The following is a 21,539-nucleotide window of genomic DNA, read 5'->3' as shown; positions in this document are numbered from 1 at the left end:
AGTGATCTTGCTAAATTCATTCATTAATTCAAATGGGTTTTAGATTATTTTATATTTTCTATATACATAACTATGCCACATGTGAATAAAGTCATATTTATATATTGTTTCTTTGTGTTAATTCCAGTTATGTCTTTCTCTTCTATTTGTATAGACAGTGTTGAATGGAAATAGTGACAAGAGAAATGTTTGTCTTCTCACTGACTTCAGGAGAAAGTGTTCAACATATGAAGCATTTCACTGTTAAATATATTAGCTATATGTATTTATGTAGACATTCTTCATCAGATTAAGAACCTATCAGATTTTTGTTTTGTTGAGTAGTGTTTATTGTATCTCCAGTTGAATTTTATGAAACATTTGTTTATTTATTTATTAATATGATCGTATGGTTTTCTTTTTGTTCTGTTAATGTAGTGAGTTCCACTGAGCGATTTTATATGATAGAAAAAACCTCGTATTGCAAGAATTAGCTCCACTTGGTCATGAGATTCATTTATGGCCTATGGACAACTCAGACTTATCTTTCGGCCTTCCACTGCCTCAAAACTTTTAAGAGGCTGTTAGTGGCAGGCCCCCTCCTTCTTGCCGTAGGACTTGTAGAGGCCTTTTTCTCTTAAGTGCTGTGACACTCTAGAAGATTTCGTTCTGCCTTTTGAGAACCAAATTCACTCCCACCTCCAGCTTTCCAGGCTGCCCAAGAACTTAGCAAATATTTCATGAGAAAAACATCCAGGCATTTGGGGCTTCTGTACCTTCCAATCTGTCACACCAGCCCCATGCAATTGGTAAAACTCACTGGTTTCTATTGCCCTTGGTACAGACTCTAATGTAAGAGTATACATTAATTTAAATACCAGGAAATCAGGGTTAAAAAAAAAAAAAAGCTACTGCACAGTTGAGCTGAGCCTAATTCTTAGTATTCACCCAGATTTGGCAAATGAATGCCTCCAGGAAAGGGAAAGAATAGGTGATTGCCAATTTCTCTAGGAAGGACTTTTCTCTCTCTGGAACATTCATTCATCTAGTTCTTGTTTCCATACATCTTCAATGTCTTTAAAAACTGGATTTTTGTTACTGTAGGAATGCTGACTTAACAATATCCTATCTGGAAGAATTCATTTTTATTTTCGTAGCACTTACTGCATTTTAACATTCTGTACAATTTACTTATTAATTATGTTTATTGTGTGAGTACCTCTCCCCTCTCCCACCCTACTAGAATGTAAGCTGCACAAGGATAGGGATTTTTGCCTGTTTTGTTCACTGTTAAGTACCAAGCATCGAGAATTTTTCCAACAAATCATAAGTCTTGAATAAATATATATGTTGAATAAGTTAAGTAAAGAATAAGCAATATTTATTAGCTACTTAATTATAATTGAACAGTATTATGTGCATGCATATTTATAAAACATATTTTATAGAGTTTTAATACATAGAAAGTAATTAGCAAAATGTCTAGTGTGCGGTAACTAGTTAATAAACATAAACCAGATGAAAAGGCAATGTAGGAATTATTGGGAGAAAATGGCAGGGCAGGAATCTGTCTCATTAAGGTACAATTATGAAAGTTAGGGAATGGAATAAAAGAGCTTAGTTGCTAAAAGTTTATCGTCAGAATGGAAAGAATAATACATTTATAAAATCCTGGCATTTGTAATAAAATAATTAGGCTAGAAATGTATGAATCTTTGAATCACATGATATTTTTCTTTTCTCCCAGTTGCTTAAAGGGATATGTCAACAATAGCCTATCCTTCTTTGACCTGAGTGAGCTTGGCATGGGAAAATCTGGTTATTGCAGGTACTTATAATAGTTTCTTTCCTGCTTGTTTTCACCATTCCGTATGTTCCCCACTACATGTTAATGAGCACATTTAAACTGTTATTTTGGCATTTGGGCAAATCAAGAAAATTCGGGCCTTCGCTGTTTGATCTCTATTTGTCATTCTCTTTGTTTTTGTGGATTTCAGGTACAGAGACTACAGAGGCCCCCCTTGGAGTTCCAAACCCTATGAGTTTACTTTACAATACTGGCATATTCTTGCTGCTAGATTGGCCTTCATTATTGTATTTGAGGTTAGTCACAAGCTGAGTTGAAAATTACTATAGATAAATGCTCTTTTAAATGATTTATCACCTGCCTCTTTGAAATCAGTTCCTCACAGACTTCCACAAAAACACTTAAGTAGGTCCCGTAAAAGGCTTTAATACAATGAAAGCATTATTACAAGTACAGAAAAGCAAGCGCTGAATAATGTAAGAGTGTACATTAATTTAAATACCAGGAAATCAGGGTTAAAAAAAAAAAAAAAGCTACTGCACAGTTGAGCTGAAAACTTCTGAGCCTCCTACTTTTGAGTCTTTTGGTAACCAAGTTTAAAAAGGAAAGGATGATTTTCATCATCTGATAAAGGAATCCATATCAATTCATTGGGGTGGAAAAAACTGATTTTCTGAGCAATCAATTCCAATTACAGTTGATCACTTACATATTTGTATAAGGAACACTGGATGATTCAATAAATTGTGCTTGAGAACATTTTATTTAAAAATGCAGAGACTTTGATTATCAGATCCATACAATAATATCTGATTGTAATCCTGTGAAGAAATTTGGCAGAAGCTATTGTATTATTGCCTCATTTAGCATATAATTATTTCAATACAGTGAAGAATTTAGCACTGGGATATATTGAGTATATACTCTCTGAGGTACCACTAAGGTCAATACAAAGACTTTAAATGCATCTGTTTTACATGACCACACCAATTTATTCAGAGAAAAGGTAGCCATATCTAAGACTTTTGGAACAAATATTTTTAAAGGTAATATACCTCTCAACTGATCTCCAAAAAGTACTTCAAATTTTGTAGTGAAATATCCTCCATCTTTAAAATGAAATGCTTACCCCTAAGCGTATCATCCGGGACTGAAATTCTATTACTTAACGACTTTGCACCTGTATACATGTCTCCTAACGAAGTGAGAGTGTCTAACATAAGAGTTAAGGCATATTTCCAATCCAGTGATTAAAAAAACTTCTATTGTGTTTTATTTACACTTCTTCTCCCATCTTATTTTGAAGCTCAAATGAACAAAGTTAACAAAATGCATGGATTCAAAGCAAACTGTCATCATTGATCCATGTAATTTCCTCACTATTTTTTTCTTCTTCTTTCACCATTGCTAATTCCATTACCCACCCATTCCAAAAACATCCCCTCCCTTTTCATCCGTATAAATTCTCCCACATATTTACTTGCATATGTGTTTGTTTACAAAAAAAAAAAAAAAAAGTAGTATTAATTTGAGTGTTCTTTTTCAAAATTACTTCAATGGTATTGTTTCATGAAACTTATTTTGTGCCTTACCCATTTTACTGTTTTTAGATATATAGAGAGCTAGCCATGAGATTGATTCACGTTTAGAACATTTTTTCTGTCTTCTGTATGATATTTCATCAAATTTATTAATCCTTTGTCAGATGGATAGTTTGGAAATACTTTCTCAACTCTATCAGTCGTCTTTTCACTCTGTAGATTTTTTTTATTTGCCATGCAGGAACTTTTTAGCTTGATGTGATCCCATTTGTCTATTTTTGTTTTTATTGCCCATGCTTTTGAGGTCTTACCCCAAAAAAATCTCTGCCCAGGTCTATGTCCTAAAGCATTTCCCCAGTGTTTTTCTTCTAGTGGTTTCATAGTTTCGGACTTACACTTGTCTTTAATCCATTTTTATTTTATTTTTGAATTTGGTGAGAGAGAGGGGTCTGTTGTCATTCTTCTGTACATAGGTATCCAATTTTCCCTCCACCATTTATTGAAGAGCCTATCTTTTATTGTATTATTTTCCCCTTAGAGTGCCATTTAGAATGAGTTGAATAAACTTTTTAATTATAAAATAATTCTGCATTAAATTCCACTAGTCAGTGTTATTAAAATTATACTAACTTGGCCAGGTGTGGTGGCTCACGCCTGTAATCACAGAACTTTGGGAGGCCAAGGCAGGCGCATCACCTGAGGTCAGGAGTTCCAAGCAGCCTGACCAACATGGAGAAACCCCGTCTCCACTAAAAATACAAAATTAGCCAGGTGCAGTGGTGCACTCCTGTAATCCCAGCTACTCAGGAGGTTGAGGCAGGAGAATCACTTGAACCCGGGAGGCGGAAGTTGTGGTGAGTCGAGATCGCACCTTTGCACTCTAGCCTGGCCAACAAGAGTGAAACTCCATCTAAAAAAAAAAAAAAAAAAGAAAGGTATACTAAATTATTTTTTCCTCAGGGACTTGAAGCATACCCCTCCTTACTAATTTAATTATAGCAAAGGTTTTGAATTTTATTCCTATACCCTTAAGGCACATTCCTGGATATTTCTGTGAATATCAAATATTTTATCAAGAAAGAACTTCTGGTTATTTGCTTTTATATGGAAAAATATGAGCTGCCTTACTATGATCTTCTCTGCAGTACAGTTTCTTGGGACACATATAATAAGCCCAGTTAAAGTACCTTGAATTCTTCTTTTCCACGTAGACTATTATCTACTAAGAATCCATTAGGAACGTGTTATTTTCCACAGATTATGCTAACTCTATTAGTATCATGTTTTTTCCTCTCTGAGAAATTGAAAGATCTATTCTTCTTCCTAGGAAAAATAGGATGCATTTATAATAACAGGAGATAATATTTAAGCAGGGCTCACACTATGACAAGCAATTCCCAAGCCATACACACACATACACACACACAAATATATATATACACATATATGGTGTGTGTATATTTATATATATATATACACACACATATTCATTTAATACTTATGCCAACCTTTAAGAGGTACTACTATTATCACCATTTTAGGGATATGGCACAGAATATAGGTGATTTGCCTGAGGTTAAAGAGCTGATATGCGTAGGATTCAGATTCAAGCAGCCTCATTCAACATGTATACTTCTAACCACAGACACACTGCCTTTGAGTTTTATTCCTGCTTTTTTTTAAATGCATTACTTTTGTCAGTTCATTTTTCAAAATATTGACCAGGCACAGTGGCTCCCACCTGTAATCCCAGCACTTTGGGAGGCCAAGGTGGGAGGATAACTTGAGCCCAAGAGCTTGAGGCCAGTCTGGGCAACATGGTGAGACCTTGTATCTACAAAATTTTTTAAAAAAATTATCCAGGTATAGTGGCAGGCAACTGTGTTCCCAGCTACTTGGGAGTCTGAGGCAGGAGGATCACTTAAGCCTAGGAGATGGAGGCTAGAGTCAGCTGTGTATATGCCACTGCACTCCAACCTGGGCAAAAGAATGAGATGCTGTCTCAAAGAAGTAATAATAAAAGTAATATGTTTTGCATCATAGAACAATTATATAATAAAGGTAAAATATTTAAAGCAGCTATGGTGATATGTGAACTTAATAGACATGAAAAATGCATTTTTTGAGTTTGAGTCTAATGCTAGCATAACAGGCAGATTGCATTCTATGTGGTTTACATGATATGTGTTATGATCTATTGGACATGGGTTCTCCCTGGATATGATCTTTCTCATCTGTGTATAACAATTCATGTCATAATAATATTTCATAATATGTAGAGATTTTATAGATATGAATTTAAGATTTACTTGGTGCTTAGGAAGTGATATCAACATGTTACAGGAAAAAGAGGAAGTAATTCTTTGTTTTCTCCTGATACTTATGTGAAGAAGGCAACAGTAGTGTTTTCAATATAATTTTTGAAAGTATTAATATTCTAGATGGTACATACTAAGTTCTGATGCTTGATTCAAAGCAAATGCAACATTGTTCATTGTTATACTTTTTTATAATTAACATTTCAGAATCTTTGAAAACTGTACTTTTCACATTTAAATTTGCAGCACCTTGTTTTTGGGATAAAGTCATTCATCGCATACCTGATTCCAGATGTACCAAAGGGTCTACATGACCGAATACGACGGGAGAAGTACTTAGTTCAAGAAATGATGTATGAGGCTGAACTGGAACATTTGCAACAACAACGGAGAAAAAGTGGTCAGCCTGTTCACCATGAATGGCCTTAGTTGACACCTGGTACCCAGTAGGGGTGATAACATTAATGGGAAGAAATGATGGCAACTTTGAATGCTAGGTGGAATCTAGGAGGAAGGCATACTTGGCAAACCACATGTATAATATGCTACTTGGAAATGTATCACAGCCATATTTGGGATTTGAAATATCCAGGCTTGTAGGGAAGAAAACAATGACTTGATGACCTTAAAAAGGGTTAGATTGACATTGCAGGAAGCCAGGATGTCATTCTCAAAACCAGTCTCAGGGAGTTGTATGCTTGGAGACCTCTGCCTTCCATCAACTGCAGTGTAATGAGAAAGAGGCTGGTGAGGTTTTGAAGGACAGATTTCCATGTAAATGTTCACAAGCCAGGCATGGCTTAAAGTATCAAGCAGTCTTCACCCACATACTAATTGGACTTTGGAAAGTATGGTTGAGTTCAGGTACTTATAAGAAATGACTTAAACAAATTCTTGCCTTGGTTGCCAGAACTCCACATCCCTTCAGTTTACAGTTTGGTAGGAATTGCCCTTGTCTCTTGCTGAGATTATGGTTCTGTGCCACAGGGGATTTATGCTGCTTTACATTGACTATGCAGTTGAAGAGTTGTACATCACCTTTAGTAGTCAAACCAAAAATCTAAGATTCCAAAAAGAACAGCGTTCATTGAAATAATATTCCATTGCATTGGCTACTTCAAGTCTGTTTTATCCCTGGCAGAGCCAGTTGCACTGCAATTTTTTGTACTAACTGCCAATAAAGCCACATACTTATAAAATATGAATGGCTATTCTTATATAGTTTAGAACACAACTAATCCATACTTTATTGTGGAAGGCTGTTTTATAGTATATTTAATTTTTTCTCTATGATTTATTACAACTCTCATGGAATATTAACTTGAAATGCTGTACATACGTTGGTTTTCCTTGTCCCTTTGCACCTTGATGGTATGTAGTATATGTTGTGGTTTATGCAGCTCTGACACCAGTTTTTGCTATTGTAATATGTTTATTTAGGAAAACTGAGGCCAGATGCTCTGCAACACTTAGCTTTTTCAACAATGTGCACTCTTACTCATGAACTAATGAAAGCAATGCATGAATATAAATCTATATTATTTGTTAAAAAAAGAAAAAACATTTATTTGTGTTTTAGTTTCTTTTTTCATCACTGAAGGGAGTTTTATGTTATTATTTCTTTGATAGTTTTGATTTGGTTTATTTTTAACAACTCTCTAGAAACAAAGTCAAAATAATCACAAAAGACATAATTTTGCTTTGTTGTGGAATTTCTATTTCACCGTCAACTCTGTATCGATGAGTATGTCTGTTCCACATACAGATGAGGCAGGAGTGATGGTGCACTCAAGAAAGTTCAGAGGAGGCATAAGTTGTGGAGGTCGGAAAGGAAGAAAGAGAAGAGCTGAAGTAAATGTATGGTAGAATTTAAGACATTTTCTTGCAAAACAAGGAAATCACACATATGCACACTACATATTTATGGTTACTATGATGATTATTATTTTTCCAATCAAGCAAAGCACCATTATTTCTAATATTTAAAAGACCAGATCAAACACAATGGAAATAAAGCTACTACGTATATATACTAGTGTTTCTCTAGTAAGATTATATTTCCCTTACTAGGAAACTATTTTCTAAATATTAACACTGAAAATGTTTTATTAGCTTTTCCTTCTTTCTCTCCAGAAGAAAAGCGGATAGATGATAGCTGTTTCATTGTTTGTTTTTGTCAAGCGTATTCACTTTCCTCCTTGTCCTCTGATTCTGAGCAAAGGAAAGGGCCTTAGACTCTGAACTTCCCTTACGTACCCTTGTTATATGAGACTCTTCCATTCAGATTCCAGAGAGGTTCTCACGCTCCCCGTCCTTATTTGTAGCAGTTGTAGCAACTAATTCTACTAAGTACAAGGGAGTTTTACACTCCTCCATTTTTATATCCTCTGCATTTCTTTTGCTTTGTTAGGTACATGTAAATACATGCCTGAGTATAAATACTCTCTCTACCTATTAATAACAACCACCAACATCTTTTCCAAATTAGGATCACAGAACAGCAACATCTGTCTGAGAGTAGTATAAAAAATAATGATAGCTGTATCCTTGAGAAGTATTTCCTTTCCGTGTTTTTATATAGTCCCGTTAGGGTTTAAAACCGTATTGATCAACTAGAAAGAAAAATATGACAAGAGAAAAATACTTTAATTTAAAAATTGTATTACATTGGTTTACAAAATGCCTTCTCTGATACTTTCGAAACAGATGTGAAAAAGAGAAAAAGAAAAAATTGTCTGAAATGTTTATTTTGCGAAAAAGTGCAATAGAATCTAGTTATGCCTTCATCATTGTTGACAGTAAATACTGACAGCCCCTTGCAGTGTGTTAGTTTTAGATCACTCTGTTTTAGTTGAGAGAAATGTTTTATATCATGGTTTTTATATGAATACAAATTACTTCTCAAAGAATTATAGCACAGGCTATTCTCAGGAATTCTGTATTACATGAATGCTGCTTATATATTTTCATATTCTAACTTGTCTTTTCAAGCAAATAACTAATATATATGTGCATGCAGTCTGCTTTGACAAGTTGTTCCAAGATGAAGAGCTTTCACTGTACAATGTGTGGAAAATCACTGTAGATCATGCCTGAAATAGTGTGTAATTGTCTGAGTCTGTGCACGTACTTTTAGATAAAATGCTGCTGAGTGACTGCATGATGAGATACAACTTCTGAATGCTGCACATTCCTCCAAAATGATTCTTAGCACAATCTATTGTATGATGGAATGAATAGAAAACTTTTTCACTCAATAAATCATTATTTGATATGGTATTTTCCCTATAATTTGCATGTTAAATTTAATTCTGCTTGCTTTTTAAATATTGAATTGAAATCTGTTGTGTATGGGGAGGGGGTGTTGTTCATTCTTTACTCTCCAAAGTTAGTTCCTTATTCTTGCAGGCCATTACCATACTCTTAAAAAGGTTTGACTCTCTTCTGATAAGATCATTGTTTTCTTCAAGGTGTTTGCACGTTATAAAGTGCTGGTGGGGAATCACACCTATCTAATGCTTTGTATTTAGACACAGATAAGAGAAGAAGCTGTTGATTAGTTTTTGTGAGGGTTAACAATAGTGTCATCACACCTAAGCCCTTTCTCTTTTTCACATTTATGCTGGCTCCATCAATCACCATCAAAATCTCTTTAGGACAGGAATTTGTGCACAGATACAGTGCATGCTAAGGAGGGAGGACATGCAGGAGCACCACAGCCAACTGTCAAAAAGAGGCTACCAATTTGCCCATTGTTTTTTTTTTTTTTTTTTTAAATGATGGTCAAAATGGAAAATCCAGGTGGCCTGCAGAGTTGCTTAACTGATATGGCTTGATTGACTATCCTGTCAACTGGGGGCAAGTTAACATAAGCCCAGGGTATGTGTGTTTTGTGGGGGTGAGCACACACACACTTGCATCTTACCATCTTTTGTATAAGAATCAGTGAGCATTTACTATCTTTGAAAAATGCCCAACTCAGTTCTACTATGGTGACCAGATATTTTCACTCCATTTCCCTCAAAAATCACGGTATTAAAATGGACTCTGGGTATAGTTCTAGGTTTTATCCAGGGAATCAGTTAACATCTTACCTCATTCCTGCTGTTCTTTCTGGCTCAGAGAGAATCTTTTAGGAGTGACCTGAACAACCCAGTTTCTGATGAAAAGCCAAACATTTCCCTACAGGCATTTCTATTCCAAATGAAATATGACAACAATACATAGTCCAAAGGGGATATTAATTGGGCTTTAGCTTGAATCATTGATCAGCCCAGGCTTCTGCTAGCTAGGATTGATACCTTTGTAACAGTGATAAGTTATCTTCAATTGAATTTGCCATCTGGCTTCATTTGAAAAAAACACCCATGATCACATTTGATGGCTTTTTTGTTTTCTAGAGAACACAAATGTTACCCTTACTGCATTGTAGCCACATCCACATTAAGATGTCTCTTTTAGGAAAGTAAAATGAAACAAACAGGTTGGTAGAGAAAACTTTCATATTTGGGACCAGTTCTAATATCTGCTACTATCAATGTCTACCCTCAAAGAGAAACCTATTAGTAAGTCCAGTTTTACTGCTTTGTGACTGTATGTGTGTGCTTCTGCAAAATGCTCTCTAGAAAAAGCCTCGTTCACATGCAGCCAGCCCAAAGTGGAAGTCTTCGTTACACTAGACAGCCAGTTATGTGGGCTCTGCTTTACATCTTTCCCTAAGAAGGAAATAAATGAGATTTTCTGGTAAAGACCTTCATTGACATCCTCAGAGTGTTTTTTTCCATCTTAATTCTCTCTATGTGGTTAAAGTGACGTCTCTGCCCTCTTTGTTTTTCACAAAGTAACATTTCTTATATTATTAGTTGAAAAACAAAACTTTATGAAATCTATTTAGATACTCCTCAAAAAATAATTGTCATGTAAGTGGCTAACCCCATGTGCTACTCAAACTGCCTCAGTACCATTACAATTATTTTGAATTGCATGTTGATATATGAAATTCAACCCTACCAGTAAAGTCTTCAGGGAAAATTAAGTATCTTTCCAACAAGTAATATGAACAGACTTTTCCATTGATCTTTACGCAGCATATTTTTCTCTCTCTGGTGAGAAAAGAGAGATTGGGTGGCAGAAAAACCGGATGGCAAAGATAATTGTGGAAGCAATGTTTTGAAGATGATAAAGACAATTTAGAGTCTTTTCTACCCATGCAAAAATGTCTAGTTTACAGATCCTACTTCAGTATCTGCTGTGCACACACCCTGCCTTTCCTGGCTGAAAAACCACAGTGTAGTTCATCTGTTAACACTCAGAGGAAATGAAGATATTTTTTGTTGACTATGTTATGATTTATGAAGCTAAATCTAGTAAGCCTAGATTTTGGTGACAACTCTAACCAAAGAAACAGCCTCATTTTCAGTGTTAAAGATGACAATACACTTAAAAAGATACACAATTTTAAGGTTATACAATTTTATCTTCCTAACATATATGTCCATTGGCCTCTATATTGTATTTTTCAAGTAGGAAAGAGCTATTGGAATTCTATAATTGAAAAAAGAATTTAGGGAAGGCCAGAAGAGACAACAATGCATTTCTCCATTTTTATTCTCAATAGGAGAAATTATGTTGCAACCATATGTTTATCCAGATGATTATAAATATTGATTTTATTGTTCCTTTAAAAAAAAAGTACACTGTGTATTGTTATCATTAAACATTCCTTCCAAATTCTTAAATTCTAAAGCCAATTTAAGGAAGCTTTGCTGTGTTGAAATAGGCTGAATCAATTTTTCAGAAGGTGACCTTTTAGCATTCTTGAAAGTAGTTAACATAAAGGTATATAAACCTTTACGAAGTGTATTCCAAACCAGTCAATAATGTTATCCACAAATTCAGCCTGCTTATATTATACTATACTGCAAATAAGTGATTTGAGGGTTGCTCACATTTTTTAATATGGCAATTAAATTAAGACATTAAATAAAGAATTACGTGAAACTACTCTTAGCCTTTTAAATGTGTCAAAAGCAGATCCTGTAATAGGAATGAGGTGTTCTGAACACCTGTGCACACACTTGCTTTAGCAACTTAGGATACAGATGAATCGTTTCTGGAAATTCCTGAGGATAAGGTCCACAAAGGATATCACCTTATTTATTGCTTTTCTTGATTTATAGTAACCTATTTTATTAAGGTACAAGCCCTCTTGATGTTTATTTCTCTGTGTGTGTGTGTGTGTGTGTGTGTGTGTGTTTCCTAACCCATGGTAAGCTAAATATTACAGGCATTATCCAAAACATCAAAAAGGAAGTCATGTTATATAATATGAAAAACCTTATTTTGGTATATGCTTACTTGGTCACCTGGTGGACCTGCCTTAATCTATAAGGTTTTAACAAAAGATTTTAGAATAGATGATTATCTTCCATTCCATTCCTAACCCTGTAGAAAATATTCACATTGATAATTCTCATGCACTTAAATCAAAACTTAATTTAAAAAAATAAATAATTATATATAAATTATTTAACTATACTTGTTTATAGGCATTTTTCCTAATCTTAACTAGGTATAAATAACATTAGATTTAGATGTACTCTAGAACTCTGAAATTAAAAAGCTGCATAAGATTTTGAAAATACAAAAATAGCGGCCGGGCGCGGTGGCTCAAGCCTGTAATCCCAGCACTTTGGGAGGCCGAGATGGGCGGATCATGAGGTCAGAAGATCGAGACCATCCTGGCTAACACGGTGAAATCCCATTTCTACTAAAAAATACAAAAAACTAGCCGGGCATGGTGGCGGGCGCCTGTAGTCCCAGCTACTCCGGAGGCTGAGGCAGGAGAATGGCGTGAACCCGGGAGGCGGAGCTTGCAGTGAGCTGAGATCCGGCCACTGCACTCCAGCCTGGGCTACGGAGCAAGAGTCCGCCTCAAAAAAAAAAAAAAAGGCCCGGCGCGGTGGCTCAAGCCTGTAATCCCAGCACTTTGGGAGGCCCAGACGGGCGGATCACGAGGTCAGGAGATCCAGACCATCCTGGCTAACATGGTGAAACCCCGTCTCTACTAAAAATACAAAAAACTAGCCGGACGACGTGGCAGGCGCCTGTAGTACCAGCTACTCGGGAGGCTGAGGCAGGAGAATGGCGGGAACCCGGAAGGCGGAGCTTGCAGTGAGCTGAGATCCGGCCACTGCACTCCAGCCTGGGTGGCAGAGCGAGACTGTCTCAAAAAAAAAAAAAAAAAAGAAAGAAAGAAAGAAAGAAAGAAAGAAAGAAAATACAAAAATACCACATTAAATGTCCTACCGATGTACTGAAATATCAGTAGCAATGACCATCTTGCTCCACAAGGTAAGATTATTTTTCTAATTTATGATGACAGTCTGACACTTCGAGAAAGGGTCATGTTGTGATTTAGAAGTTAAATACTTATGAGATTAACTCTTTTTCTTCTGAAGATGGCTAATATTTGAAACACCAAAGTATAATATTAGAAAAATGGGCTTGTGAATGTTTGTTATTCACATGGGTATTTGCAGATCTACATTGATTTACTCAGGAGATTGGGGTGGGAGAGGAAATAATGGTATTATCTCTTTCCAAGAATTACCAATAAAAACTACATATTAGTTAATTCACTATCAATGATGAGTTACCTTTGATTAGTTTATAAATTTGTATCATTTTCATGTGTACCACTGATATCAATTAAATTTTAGTTATTTGAAAATAGCTTATGCTACAAGATTATAAATGCTAGATAAAAGCAGTTAACTGTATAGTAAACCTAACTAATTTACAATATTGAGATTAAGTCCATGAGGCTTGTAAATATACAAATGTGCATATACATACAGCTATAACTTCTGTAATATTTTAAAACAATTTATTTCTAAGGGAACAATTAAAGGGAGACTCCTCTATTTTTTCCATAAATAATGTTTGATTAAGTCTGTCACAGCACAAAAATATTTCAGTAATATTCTCTTTGAAATACTATTTGAAAGCCACATGGGCAATGGTTTACTTTTTGTTTCTCTTTAGAATGAAATGGTATAACCCTATAAAGTCACGAAACAGTAAAGTTCTTATTTGGCAAACACTATATAAACAAAGGGAAAAGACCCTCGCCACCTTCTGTGGCTATTTTGAGAGTCACGGATGCTTTGAACTGTGCATTGAGTGATAAACTTGGGTTGAGATGCTGTTTACTTATCAAGGTTTACATGTACAAAATAATAATAAATCATAGTAATGACTATTGCATCTTTTAGTAATACACTTGTTTATAACAGTAGTTTTCTCTCTTTTCAGAATTTAGGACCTTTAGAAAAGTTACTCTCTGGAAAATAATATTTTATTTAAACTGTGGCATTAAAAAAACTACTCTTTGGAAATTTATGGCATGACTTTCAATTTATACATTCTGTTTTTCTTATTATTTCTAATTCTCAAAATAGTAATGTATGTTCTGATCCTGCATCTTAAAAATCCTGAAAAGAAATAATAAAACCGTTTAAGTTAACACGTACACTATGTTCTTCATATATTGCAGACCAAGTATTGAATGTTCCATGTGGGTCAGTCACGCTGTGCTAAGCACTTTATATGATTTACTTCTATAAATATTCATAATAATTCTATTAAGTAGGGATAATTTTTACTCCTATTAATTGGTGAATAAAGTAACATTTAAAAAGTATCGCCCAAAATTACCTAGATTTATGTCAGGTAAATCTGTGTTTTGAACCTAAGATTTGTGTTTGAACCTAAGCCATTTGACTCCAGTTCCTCATCTCAATCATAAGCTGTCGTAGTTCTTATTCCAAATGGTGACAAAAAAATGTCTGTCACAAAAATGAATTCACTCAGAATGAGTTAGAGAGGCATTGAGGTAATTCTGTTCCATTTTTACCAGTATCTATGGTTGTGCTTTAAAGTACAGTGTTGAGTATCAAGTTTGGAACATTTTAGGCCCCTCTAAAACTCATCATTCCTAGTGCCATTTGTTGAGAATGTCTCTGGTCATGCTGTGGCAAAAACAGCCACGAGTTAAACCCTCTTCCATGGTATGGATGGAACTTGTCACTGGACTGTCTTTGTACTGCACCAGTGGCCTTGGCATGACTCTGGACTGTCCTTGGGAGGGCCTGAGAGGAGTGCTGGGACTCACTAGCTGAATCTATTGACTGTGAACTTCATAGCTCCCTTTTGCTTCATCACACAACAAACACGATTTTCAAACACTGTGGAAGACAGTTTCCCGTAGATTCCCATCTGCTCTCTACCTGAAACCCTAGATTTATGCCTGTTGGTTCAATTAAGAAGAATGGGGGGAGTCTCTACAATGACCTCTAAAATCTCTTGGAATGTCATCTGCTAATGCCATAAATTTCATTACACAAGGAAGGCAGAGATATTTTTATAATAATAATTGTATCTTCCAGTTGTATGACATTTTGATAACACTCCAGGTAAAATAATTAGGGACTGTAAAAGAACAAACATTTTTAAAACTTTTGCGGAAATGTACCGACCCAGTGAAATGTCTTTAGGAAAATTTATGAGTAAAATTTGTGAGTAAAATGAAAAACTGTATGGTATATTTTGTTTTTATGCTGTCCCAAGTGGAAGTTCACAATCCTGATGTATTCCAAATCATATTTACATATACATGTATGCACATGTATATATATGTACCTGCATATATAATGCCTACCATTAATTTATTCTCATCCTCAGAATTGCTGTTTTTTTCTTTTTATTCTTTCTCTCTCTCTCCCTCTTCCTTTCTTTCTTTCTCTCTCTGTCTCTCCCTCTTTCTTTCTCTCTTCTTTCCCTAAGATATTAATAAAGCTAACTAGGTTTGGCTCAGATTTCAATATTCACAAAATATATATTCTAATTAATAAGAGTATCACAAATCATTTGGAAAATAATTGCATCTCTCAATTTGCAAATCCTTAGATCAACAGCTTAATTAGCATTGCCAGACTTTAAAAAATGTTTCCAAAAATTCTGCTCCTTCTCGTTTTCAGATATTTCTCCAAATGTGCCCCCTTTTGACCCTTTCGCTCTTACCCAAATGTATTTCTTTTCTCATCTCTCTTATAAACTGTAGCCCAATACCGTTTTTCTCCTTCTCTCTTCTCCTTTTCTATTTGAGTGGAGGGAGAGAAGGCAAGGATTGAGTTCTGTTTTATAAACTCCAGTGTGTCTGTTTTAATTCCTCCATTGATTTGTCTGTCTTTCTATCTTTTCTAATAATAGATATTGGTATTGTCTATTGCCTGCTTCTTTCAAGGCTTTCTCTTTCAAGAAATATTTAAAGACAACTTTGGAGTTCCTTATCCTTGCCTATTTGGACTATTTCTTCTTACTTTGCTAACGCACTGTTTCTAGGCCTTTTGCTCTTATCTGGCCACCAAAATAAATATCTGATACTTGTCCTAATATATGACTCTCAGATACAACTTTGTTTCTTACTATCTGTCCTCTGACTTGGCCCCTGTGACATACTGTTTCTTTCTTTTACCTTTTCAGAATTTTATTTCTTTACTTTCTCCAAAAATCTTTCACTGCTCCTTCATTTGTCAACTCGCCTTTTAATTGGCAATGCCCTCATTATCCAGAACTTTAAACATTATTTTCTAGACATGAACTATGAAGTTCTCCATTTTTGTTACCTTACCCAGGTGGAGTGAGTTGAGCTTGCTCACATGAGCTGAATGGGCAGAGTACAAGTCTTGTGGACAATGTGTTTTGTCCAAAGAAGAACACTATTGCTGGTAAAATCTTCTATAGTCTGTTACACTATTTGCAACGTTCTTTTACCAAATTCTATTCTAACACCTTCTATAGGACATTCCTTTTCTCTTAGCCCTGAAAAAAGGCTTCAGACTTCTTACTGAGCTCTGAGGCAATTTTTCATTGCAAAGTGATAGAAAGGAAGAAGAAATACTGCATGGACAACATAAAAGGAGCAGAGATTTTAGTTATAATCGCTCCCACTAGCCAGACATACCATATTCTCCTTCTGCACTTAGCTGAATTTTTTTTAATGTTTGGTCAGGACAGCTAATGACTGGAATGACTGGAAGAGGACCTAATAGTGGTGGTGAAGGGATGTTAATAGTATGTTAATAGATGTATGCCAGTTGCAGCTACAGGATGGGAGATGGGTGGCATAAAATATGTCTACATGTATGTGAGGTGTGAGGTCAGAGGTGGATGTCATTGCTCTGTTTTATTCCTCGTGGTAGAAAAGCAATAATATGCATATTCCTATTGCCCATTCTGCCTTTAAACTCCAAGATATTTTGATGGTTATAAAACTACTAAAATGAAAATCCTGAAGTTTAATACGACACCAAGCAAACAGACTTTGATTTCTTGAATGGTGATGAAATTCAGTCCTAATTTATTCAAGAAGGAAGTAGTCAAGGACATTTGGAGCAGGTTGGTTTTTCTCTGTGAAAGTTGGAGTCTTTCAAATAATATCCTGGGAAACAGTATTTTGCATGTAGTAATAAATAAGTACAAATAGGCAGCAGACATCCCTGTCTGCTAGCAATGGCAACTATACAAGTCTACTAACAAATAGGCAAGAAGTATGTGGAGTTTGTGTGTTTGTGTGTGGGTATTGTGTGTGTCTGTGTGTGTGTGTGCATTCATACAAGTATTGCCTTAGAAATGGGTAATCTCAAATGCCATATTGTTGTAGCTTTTGTCCTTAGGATCATAGCCTGGAACATGTACCAGGCTTTCTCTCCTGAGTCCGTTCTGTAAGACAGATTCAGCCCCTTGTTTCCAGGCACTGCCATTCTCAAGGTTTTCCTGAGGAAAATAGAAAGACACATATCAGCAATATAGCCTTGATGTATTCCAAATTAACCTGAGAGAATCTTGTTTAGGCCGTGGCTTCAAAAAATTATATATAAGTACAAAGGAAGCATAAACAACTCTGACCTAAGACAAGTTCTAATTGATAACTTTGATAATCCATGTGAGGTACTATTTCTAATGATAATAACAGCAAAAAGAACAATTTATTGATCATTTACAGTATGTCTTGTGTTACATGAAGAAATTTTTACATCTCTCATTTAACCCAGCAATCCCGTCAGGTAGTAGTATTACATTATAAGGGGAAAGATACCTCTATCTCATATGAGGATGGCCCCCTTCCTACCAGGGAATAGGAGAGCCTGCTGATAATAACAGGGACACCTATACACAAACTCCCCTGCATGCTGCTCAACATTATTTTTTGGCAAAGAAGCCCAATAGTGACACAAGGAGTGTCCCCTCCCATTCGACTTAGCCTTGAGAACAGAAGCTGGCTGCCTGAATTAAGTAAGTTTATTATTTATTCCAGGAAATTCTATCTTCCTGAGTCTGCAAACCAATAAATAACTTGATCCATTGCTTCTAGAACTTCCTCAAAATTCATTTATACAAGCAATAGGCTGCTTAACTAGCTGCCTTCTCAGCAAAATAAATTGCTCATCTGGGTAAACAGCCCTTTTCTCCAAAGTATAGATTGTTCAATGAAGCAAACTCCTTGCTTATCAAGCCACTGTTGAATTATCAAAACTGACTTTAGGACCCTCACCTGGCTATGTTTTCCAATTTTAAATTCTCACACCACAGTTTTGCCCAGTTCCAATAAGAACCCTGAATTGAAAGTTCTACCTTAAGTCACTGAAGCTCAGAATTCTATAAATGGCTGCACCTGACTTCCATACTCTGCGCCTCTCTGTAAACGTGGCGCTCTTGCCTCCTGCCATAAGTAATAAACTCAGCTTTAGGTGATATACATATTATTCTGCTGTTTTCTGGAGAGAAGAGCAATGGGCAACTCAGAAATATTTGCCGTGATTCGGGTTAGGCTTCCCTCTCCTAAAATCATAAAAGAATAAAATGTCTGGGACTAACAGTGAATATAAGTTTAAACTAAAAAGAAAAACACAACAACAATAACAACAACAAAAACACTCCTGCACTTAATCAAGCTGGGAAGACAGACACTGATAAGGCCAGCTGCTCCCAAGGTCTGGCAGTCATCAAATGCCATAACAACCCTTTGAGTGACCATTGCACTCTTACCAATGCTGCCCCAGATAGCTTTGTGGTCATTTTCTGCTTCCCATAGACCGCTTTAAGAATCCTTCAGTGGGAACCCAAACCTTACAAGACATGTTCTTCCTCCCTCTTGTTGAGGGTGGCATTCGCCGATTCCTCTGAAGTACCCCACGTTGCTGCATCAAGTCAGTAAGTCCAATTTTGTCTAACTACAGGCTCTTTCTGGTGGTCTTTGGCTGATGAAGCCTTAATAATACTTGGACAGTGTCTCTAGTACTGCCTGACCTAAACACACTTCTTTTTCCCAGAATCAAAAGAGCTAGGGAGTTACAGAGTTAGGTGCATCTTGCTGCTGCTTTGCCTGTATAATCCCACCATGACCTTGCTTTCCATTTACATCCCATGGAACTGGAAATGCTTGTGTCCATGTTGCTCTGATAATCCTCCTCTCACCCATCTAGTTTTCAGATCAGAAAAGCTGGAGTTGAGGAGTTAAATAATTTACCCAAGGAATACAGGACATGGAACCAGGATTAATTCCAGGACTATCTGATGCTGAGGTCCGTGCTTTGAACTATTATAGGAGAATGTGCCTTCAATTTGTTCCTTTTCTATTATTCGCTTTTATATTTTCCTGGAATTCACCTTCACAGGGGTTAAAACAAGCTTTGAAAACTGACCACCTGTAATGCCAATAATTCAGCTTCAAGGCACTTTTACCTATCAACATATTTATGTGTTTAAAAGCTGATTTGCTGAGGTAACTCTGAAGTTGAAACTCAAATTCTTTCAAGTTCTTGCAATCACTGCCTTCCCTTTCCAGTGCATCTTTGCAGCTGGTTTAAATAGGCAAAACCAGGAATCCCTTTGAGTCCATACACATTTTTAGAAGCTCAAACATCAGCTCACCTGCTCTGTACCACTGTCATGCTGAACTCCACACCAGCATAGTGTTTTGTACTTCTTAGACCAAAAGCAAAATAAATTACAAACTGGTCTAATTAACAGTGGTTGAATAGCCTCACCTCTTTGGCGACCTATTAACAAAAGAACAAATAGATTAGATAGTTGCAGGCCTCCAGGTCTTCCTTTACAAATTTAAACATTGTCAACTTGAAAAGTAGGTTACTTTTTAGAATAAAAGTGAAAACAAGACTGAGTGGTTAATAAACAGAAATTGGTTAACTGCTGAAAGGGGTAGGAGTTCATTTTTAAACATCAACAAATTGTCAGGTCAGGTAGACTCATGACTGTAGAGTTAAACAGAGAAAACCTATGTATTTTTAAATATCTATTATAGAAAACTCTACTAGTACCCTTCTTTGGCCAACAGAGGGGATAACAGTAATTATGCAATTTCTTCCTTTAAAAAAGCTCTTGATTTTTTAGCCAAACCAGATATATTAATATTTGAGATCATCTAAGTCAGTATTTGTAAAATTAGAAAGAGTATTTTTATTGTTCCTTCTTTTCTTTCACCCTAACATCCTGAACAAGCAATATCCTCATGTTCCTCCCAGGTACTTTAAGCATTCCTCACACCTCCTCATGCCTCACACCTCCTTTTCCTTTCCTCAAAACATACCTGTTCAATGTCCTATTTCTTCAAATACTGCTGTGGAACAAGAGTCAAATTGATATTCAAACCAAGATGTAAAGGCCAGTGATGTTGCTCCTCCCAGAATTTATGCAAATTTTAAGTCGTAAAGACTATTCACTAATACCCTATATCATTCAAGGATAGTTATTAGTCCCATAGTCAGTGTAGTGTAAAGATACTAGAAGGAAGAGTGGAGTAGCAGTTATACTGTTGATCAAATTTCTTTTAAGTGCCAGATACTGTGCCCATCCACAAACTTTTTCTCAAACTGCTTTCTAGAGACAAGAAAAAAAAATTGTAGATTTGTTTGGTTTTTGTATAAGACAGAGTCTCATGCTATTGCCCAGACTGGAATGCAATGGCATGATCTCAGCTCACTGCAACCTCTGCCTCCCGGGTTCAAGTGATTCTCCTGCCTCAGCCTCTGGAGTAGCTGGGACTATAGGCACGCACTACCACACCCAGCTAATTTTTTGCATGTTTTTCTGTAGAGATGAGGTTTCACCATGTTAGCCAGGCTGGTTTCAAATTCCTGACCTCAGGTGATCTGCCCACCTCAGCCTCCCAAAGTGCTGTGATTACAGACGTTAGCCACTGTGCCTGGCCAAAAATGTAGATTTTTAAAATTCTAAATTGAGGCTTAAACAATCTATTCCCTGGCATTACATCACCCTGTCAAAAGACATTTGACCACATAGAATTCTACTAGTGTTGATAATAATATTTATCAATTAGTCAGTGTATTCTACATACTGGGCACATTTTACATAGATGATCACTAATCCCTATAAATAGGTAAGTATTGTTATTCTCTTTTCAGGGATGAGGAAATGGTGAACTTTTCTATGAGCTAATAAATGATGAAGTATATGTTTAGTTAAACATCTGTGATCTCACATTCTGTAACCCTCCATTTGTCTTAATGTGTGCATACGTGTGAGTGGCAGAGGAGGGGTTGCACAACCTCAAAATTCTATGCAAGGGCATCTCTGAATCAGAATAATTTAATTTGGAACAAAGTCATTTCCAGGGTTTCAAACAGAGAAGAGTTTTGTCTCTGAATGAACCACAAAAGTGTCAGACACTCCAACAAATGATGGTGATCTATTGTCTCTGAGGAGCAGGTCCTGAGATTTGGACAGGACTCTTTGCTTCATATGGATTTAGATTCTGTTTTCTTCTAGAAAAAGATAATATTGCCTTTGGGA

The 21,539-nt window shown here is 36.0% G+C and overlaps 2 protein-coding genes across 4 annotated transcripts in view; one reads left to right on the top strand and one right to left on the bottom strand.

Annotated features, from left to right (window-relative positions):
- ANO3 (anoctamin 3) overlaps nucleotides 1–8,924 on the top strand; it is a 474,227-nt gene extending 465,303 nt beyond the window's left edge. For all 3 annotated transcript variants that reach the window (XM_026454059.1, XM_023230338.2, XM_023230340.2), the window contains 3 exons: nucleotides 1,727–1,807; nucleotides 1,977–2,082; nucleotides 5,892–8,924. In XM_026454059.1, coding sequence (XP_026309844.1) covers nucleotides 1,727–1,807; nucleotides 1,977–2,082; nucleotides 5,892–6,074 — 370 coding nt within the window. In that variant the 3' untranslated portion in view covers nucleotides 6,075–8,924. The remainder of the gene's footprint in view (nucleotides 1–1,726; nucleotides 1,808–1,976; nucleotides 2,083–5,891) is intronic.
- Nucleotides 8,925–17,050: 8,126 nt separating this feature from the next.
- Nucleotides 17,051–21,539, bottom strand: part of SLC5A12 (solute carrier family 5 member 12) — a 51,597-nt gene continuing 47,108 nt past the window's right edge. Inside the window, exons 14-15 of the mRNA XM_023230373.2 lie at nucleotides 19,641–19,768; nucleotides 17,051–17,483 (exon numbers count right to left, since the gene is read on the bottom strand). Of these exons, the coding sequence (XP_023086141.1) occupies nucleotides 17,334–17,483; nucleotides 19,641–19,768 (278 nt within the window). The 3' untranslated portion in view covers nucleotides 17,051–17,333. The remainder of the gene's footprint in view (nucleotides 17,484–19,640; nucleotides 19,769–21,539) is intronic.

The sequence above is a fragment of the Piliocolobus tephrosceles genome, chromosome 13 (assembly GCF_002776525.5).
Source record: "Piliocolobus tephrosceles isolate RC106 chromosome 13, ASM277652v3, whole genome shotgun sequence".
NCBI lineage: Eukaryota > Metazoa > Chordata > Mammalia > Primates > Cercopithecidae > Piliocolobus > Piliocolobus tephrosceles.
This window is presented reverse-complemented; position numbering and strand designations above follow the sequence as displayed.